The sequence below is a fragment of the Nansenia antarctica genome (genome assembly GCF_963989245.1).
Source record: "Nansenia antarctica genome assembly, chromosome: 7".
NCBI lineage: Eukaryota > Metazoa > Chordata > Actinopteri > Argentiniformes > Microstomatidae > Nansenia > Nansenia antarctica.
Window position 1 is genome coordinate 62,272,751 of NC_137677.1, and position 6,217 is coordinate 62,278,967.

General features: G+C 50.7%; 1 protein-coding gene across 1 annotated transcript in view; it reads left to right on the top strand.

The window, feature by feature from the left end:
• pikfyve (phosphoinositide kinase, FYVE finger containing) overlaps positions 1-5,866 on the top strand; it is a 37,629-nt gene extending 31,763 nt beyond the window's left edge. Inside the window, 10 exon segments of the mRNA XM_080536454.1 lie at positions 321-441; positions 868-963; positions 1,132-1,215; positions 1,434-1,528; positions 1,680-1,739; positions 2,210-2,386; positions 2,572-2,675; positions 3,911-4,301; positions 4,701-4,775; positions 5,066-5,866. Coding sequence (XP_080392580.1) covers positions 321-441; positions 868-963; positions 1,132-1,215; positions 1,434-1,528; positions 1,680-1,739; positions 2,210-2,386; positions 2,572-2,675; positions 3,911-4,301; positions 4,701-4,775; positions 5,066-5,181 — 1,319 coding nt within the window. The 3' untranslated portion in view covers positions 5,182-5,866.
• The last annotated feature ends 351 nt before the right edge of the window (positions 5,867-6,217 follow it).

Consider the following 6,217-nt stretch of genomic DNA (forward strand, 5'->3'; position numbering starts at 1 on the left):
TCCCAGAGGGTGACCACACACACACACACACACACTCTCTCAGCCTCCCAGAGGGTAACACACACACACACACACACACACACACTCTCTCAGCCTCCCAGAGGGTAACACACACACACACACACACACACACACACACACTCTCTCAGCCTCCCAGAGGGTAACACACACACACACACACACACACACTCTCTCAGCCTCCCAGAGGGTGACCACACACACACACACACACGCATACACTCTGTCACACACACACACACACACACACACACACACACACAGTGTCTCCTGTCCCTAACTCCATGGTGCTTCTCCCCCAGACGTGTTTGACGGACACCTGCTGGGCTCCATCGACAGCCAGGTGAAAGAGAAGTCCACCATGAAGGCTATACTTGCCAACCTGTTGCCGGGCAACAGTTACAGCCCTATCCCCTTTCCTTTGTGAGTAAAGCAGTATAATAAGTGTTTTATGAATGCGATGATGATAATAATAATAATAATCATAATAATATGTTTTCTGAGGTCCAGGGGAGGCTGGTGGAGGTAGAAATCAGAGGACGGGCGTGGAACAGAATGAGGAATTGGACACCGTTCCTCGTTCCGTCCCAGGCATCACAGTGAGCCCGTCCTCCCATGTCTACCTCCGCCAGCCTCCCCTGCTGAGGTCTCTGGCCTCCTGTACGCTCCCTGGCGTGTGTTCAGACGGTGTTGTGATCTGTGTGTGTCTGTGTCTGTGTCTGTGTCTGTGTCTGTGTCTGTGTCTCTGTCTGTCTGTGTGTGTGTGTGTTGTGTCTGTGTCTGTGTGTCTGTGTCTGTGTCTGTGTCTGTGTCTGTGTGTCTGTCTGTGTCTGTGTCTCTGTCTGCCAGTGACCCAGACAAGCATTACCTGATGTATGAACACGAGCGTGTCCCCATCGCCGTGTGTGAGAGAGAGCCCAGCTCCATCATCGCCTTCGCTCTCAGGTAACAACCCCCTCCTCCCCCCCCTCCTCCTCCCCTCCTCCTCCTCCTCCCCTCCTCCGCCCCCCAACTCCTCCCCTCCTCCCCGCCCCCGCCGACACTCTCACAGCGTTGTGTTAAAGTATGTTGTTTTTGTAACATGGTGTGAACGTCCTGGTCTAACCCTCTCAGCTGTAAGGAGTACAAGACCGCTCTGGACGAACTGTCCAAGACCTCGGGGAAGACAGGAGGGGAGGAGGCCGCGCAGACCGCCAGGTACGCCGTCCCGTAAAGCGTCTAAACAGTTGACATGGGTCTGTGTACGTTCACCGATCTCCAAGGGGCCCGAATATAAGGAATAAAAGATGGAATGCGAGGTTTTTAAAACATATGGGTATTCATATACCGTGGTACATAGACTCGAAAACGGCGATGAGCGGTGTGTAAAGGTAAAGGCAGCGTTGCGGTGTTGACTGTGTCCCGTCTCTGTTCAGCTCGGGAGAGAGCCGGGTCAAGAACAGCCCCGCCAAGCCCAGCGAGACAGCCTCCTCCCTGATTGGACGCAGCAGTCTGGACTCAGACCCCCTCAGTGAGTTTTTTCACTCGCAAGAAACACCCTGAGCTTTACCTCAGATTCTCTGAAGTGACTCTTTTTTTTTTTTTTTATTCTTTTTTTACAATTATTTCTGGCGGCGGGTCTGCTTGTGTTTGAAGTCTGTTTTCCTTTTCGCTTTGTACAGAAGAGTCCGACGGAGGAGACAAGCAGAAGAAGCAGAACGGGAACCCGCACATCGAACTACGTGAGAGACATTAACTTAATTTATTTACAGTCATTAATCGTTTCAGAATACATATATCCTTCCGCCACAGAATATAGTCCCATAAACCAGATCAACGATTGCATTGTAGGTCAGCACAGGTGTTCTTAATCAGATTGATTGGGAGACGCATTGACATACTGGAAAATGCGGTCTGAACTGAAGGTTGTTGGGGGTATTTACCACTGTTGCTAGCCAATCAGAATCCAGTATCCAAACATGCTGTTGTAGAAGAAGCGTTTTGAACTACTGGGCTCTAGATCAGAATGACCCAGGGTCAGATCTATCTGGCAGATTTCTGGGTCGTATTGGGGGAAATCCGCCAGCTCCGTCTGATCCTGGACAGCGATAAGAGAAGAGTAGTCCTCCGTCGTTCTGATCCAGATGTTCATGTTTTTGAAAACGCCGGGCCCTGGTGTCTGTCTGGACCTCTCTCTCTCTGTGTCCTGCAGAGTTCTCCGACGCCAACGCTAAGTTCTACTGCCGGATCTACTACGCCGAGGAGTTCCACAAGATGCGGGAGGAGATCATGGAGAGCAGCGAGGACGACTTTGTGCGCTCGCTCTCGCACTGCGTCAACTGGCAGGCCCGCGGGGGGAAGTCTGGGGCCGTCTTCTACGCCACGGAAGGTGACCGCCGACCGTCTTACACCACGACGACAACACGACTCTCAACACGCAACACTGTTACTACTCTCACAGTGTTGAGCTTTCCTGAAAGGTTCGGTGTTCAGTGTTATACATATACGCGCTGTTTTCAGTTGCAGTAATGGTCACCTGTCCTCTCCTCTCTCTCTCTCTCTCTCCCCCCTCAGATGACAGGTTCATCCTGAAGCAGATGCCCAGGCTGGAGGTCCAGTCTTTCCTGGACTTCGCCCCTCACTACTTCACCTACATCACCGGGGCCGTGCAGCAGAAGGTACCCTACTCCCCACCTCTGGTTCTATCAACGTGTGTGTGTGTGAGAGTTATGAAAGGGTTTTTTCGCCCTAAACACTGCCCTGAACCCCTACACACTGTCCTGAACCCCTAAACACTGTCCTGAACCCCTAAACACTGTCCTGAATCCCTAAACACTGTACTGAACCCCTAAACACTGTATTGAACCCCTAAACACTGCCCTGGACCCCTAAACACTGCCCTGAACCCCTAAACACTGCCCTGAACCCCTAAACACTGTACTGAACCCCTAAACACTGTACTGAACCCCTAAACACTACCCTGAACCCCTAAACACTGTACTGAACCCCTAAACACTGTATTGAACCCCTAAACACTGCCCTGGACCCCTAAACACTGCCCTGAACCCCTAAACACTGCCCTGAACCCCTAAACACTGTACTGAACCCCTAAACACTGTACTGAACCCCTAAACACTACCCTGAACCCCTAAACACTGTCCTGAACCCCTAAACACTGTACTGAACCCCTAAACACTGTATTGAACCCCTAAACGCTGTCCTGAACCCCTAAACACTGCCCTGAACCCCTAAACGCTGTCCTGAACCCCTAAACACTGTATTGAACCCCTAAACACAGCCCTGAACCCCTAAACACTGTACTGAACCCCTAAACACTGTCCTGAACCCCTAAACACTGCCCTGAACCCCTAAACACTGTACTGAACCCCTAAACACTACCCTGAACCCCTAAACCCTGTCCTGAACCCCTAAACACTGTACTGAACCCCTAAACACTGTCCTGAACCCCTAAACACAGCCCTGAACCCCTAAACACTGTCCTGAACCCCTAAACACTGTCCTGAACCCCTAAACACTGTACTGAACCCCTAAACACTGTCCTGAACCCCTAAACACAGCCCTGAACCCCTAAACACAGCCCTGAACCCCTAAACACTGTCCTGAACCCCTAAACACTGTCCTGAACCCCTAAACACTGTACTGAACCCCTAAACACTGTACTGAACCCCCCCCCCCCCCCCCTCATCCCTCCATTTCACTTCCTGGGGGGTATTCCATCAACGTCGCTAAAGGAGAATCCAGGCTTATTTTGGAAGGAAATTTCTATCAAAATAAACCTGGATTTATTTTTCTTTTTTTAATCAATCTCGTGAGATAATGAGAATAAGCCTGGACTTTCCTTTAGCGACATTGATGGAACCCCTAAACACTGTCCCCCCTCCTCCTCCTCCAGCGGCCCACGGCCCTGGCCAAGATCCTGGGCGTGTACCGGATCGGCTACAAGAACTCCCAGAACAACACGGAGAAGAAGCTGGACCTGCTGGTGATGGAGAACCTGTTCTACGGCCGCAAGATGGCCCAGGTGTTCGACCTGAAGGGCTCCCTGAGGAACCGCAACGTGAAGACGGACTCGGGCAAGGAGAGCTGCGAGGTGGTGCTGCTGGACGAGAACCTGCTGAAGCTGGTCCACGACAACCCCCTCTACATCCGGGCCCACTGCAAGGCCATCCTGCGGGCGGCCATCCACAGCGACGCCTACTTCCTGTCCAGCCACCTCATCATAGACTACTCCCTGCTGGTGGGCCGAGACGACGCCACCGACCAGCTGGTGGTGGGCATCATAGGTGGGTTGGGTTGGGTCGGGTCGGGTCACACACTCACACACACACACACACACACACACACATATACGCACATTCACACACACTCTCTCTCTCTCTCTCTCTCTCTCTGTCACTCACTCTCTCTCTCTCAACCACTCCTTTCCATTGTCACTGGCTATTATGACGATATTTCTAGTCGTCAATAAACTGTTTCTGGATTAAAGCAGAGTCTTTGAGTTGTCCTATGTGAGTGAGAGAGTGTGAGTGTGAGTGTGTGAGTGTGTGAGTGAGTGAGTGAGTGAGTGAGTGAGTGAGTGAGTGTGTGAGTGTGAGCGAGCGAGCGAGAGAGCGACACAAAAAGCGTGTGTGCGAGCGTGTGTGTTGCTGTATTAGTAAGTGGTGGTCCTCCCATGCTTTCAGATTACATCCGGACGTTCACCTGGGACAAGAAGCTGGAGATGGTCGTCAAATCCACGGGGATCCTGGGCGGGCAGGGTGAGTCTGTCAGACCCTCCTCTCCTCCTCCCTCCTTCTGTCTTTGTGGAATACTATCCGTTTCCATTTCACTTCCTGGGGGGGTATTCCATCAACGTCGCTAAAGGAGAATCCAGGCTTATTTGGGACGGAAATCTCTATAAAAAATAAACCTGGATTATTATTTTTTTATCAATCTTGTGAGATAATGAGAATAAGCCTGGATTTTCCTTTAGCGACATTGATGGAATACCCCCCTGATATTGTTCTTCATTATCACGTGTCTTGTTGTTGTTGTTTTTCGTCCACAGGTAAGATGCCCACGGTGGTGTCTCCTGAGCTGTACCGCGCCCGCTTCTGTGAGGCCATGGACAAGTACTTCCTCATGGTGCCAGACCACTGGACTGGTCTGGGGGTGAACTGCTGAACCACAGAGCTGCTGCTGCTACACACACACACACACACACACACACACACACACACACACACACACACAAGGGGAGGCTGGTGGAGGTAGAAGTCAGAGGACGGGGCTCATTGTAACGCTACGGAATCAAACAACATCATGGACTCTGTCCTGGCCTCTTGAGAGCTATCTAAGAGAAGGGTACTGTTCATAATTCCATGTTACAATGAGCCCCGTCCTCCCATTTCTACCTCCACCAGCCTCCCCCCCCAGCCTCCCCAGACACACGGGGGAGTAGTGAGACCCCGAGACCCCGATGCAGGAGAACCCTCGGCCCATCTGGCCATCATTAAATTAAAGCACACTGGATGGTAGGACGTCGACGAAGGCACGGCCAGTGTACACCTCCACCTCCGAGTCATTCCACAGTCAACAGACCGTACCGTATACGCCAGAGCCGGATAACCTTTGACCCTAATATTAGACATTCTTCAGTATTACAGGAACTCCTCTTTACTGCCGCTCTGGAATCATGATATTATGGGATATAATTATTTCAGCTGAAGTGCCAAGTCGTGTCCTCACTGTTTCAACAGGACACGGTGAGACAGCACTGAGAGAGAGAGAGAGAGAAATAAGACTTGGTCCTAGTTTGACCTTTGACCTAAACTTTACTTGGTCCTAGTTTGGTGAACAAACTTAATCGATGTGGTGTAAAAGTTTGTACATGTACAGAGATTATGTAATTAAAGATTATTAACACTGATTTTGGTCAAGGTTTTTTAACCTGATTGGACTGTTGATTGATTGAAAACCTTTATTGTCCCCAATGGGGAAATTTTGTTGTCAAACAGCTCAGTTAGGGCAGACAGAAAACATTCAATAAAATACATAAAACAGTGCAGGCTCAATAAGTAAAAAGTTCCAAGTTCCAAAGTTCCAGCTCCAGGTCTCTCCCACCCTGCAGGGCCTGGTTGTAGAGTCGGAGTGCAGCTGGAACAAAGGACTGTCCAAATCTTTTTGTACTTTGACGGGGGAGAACAAATCTGTGGCTGAA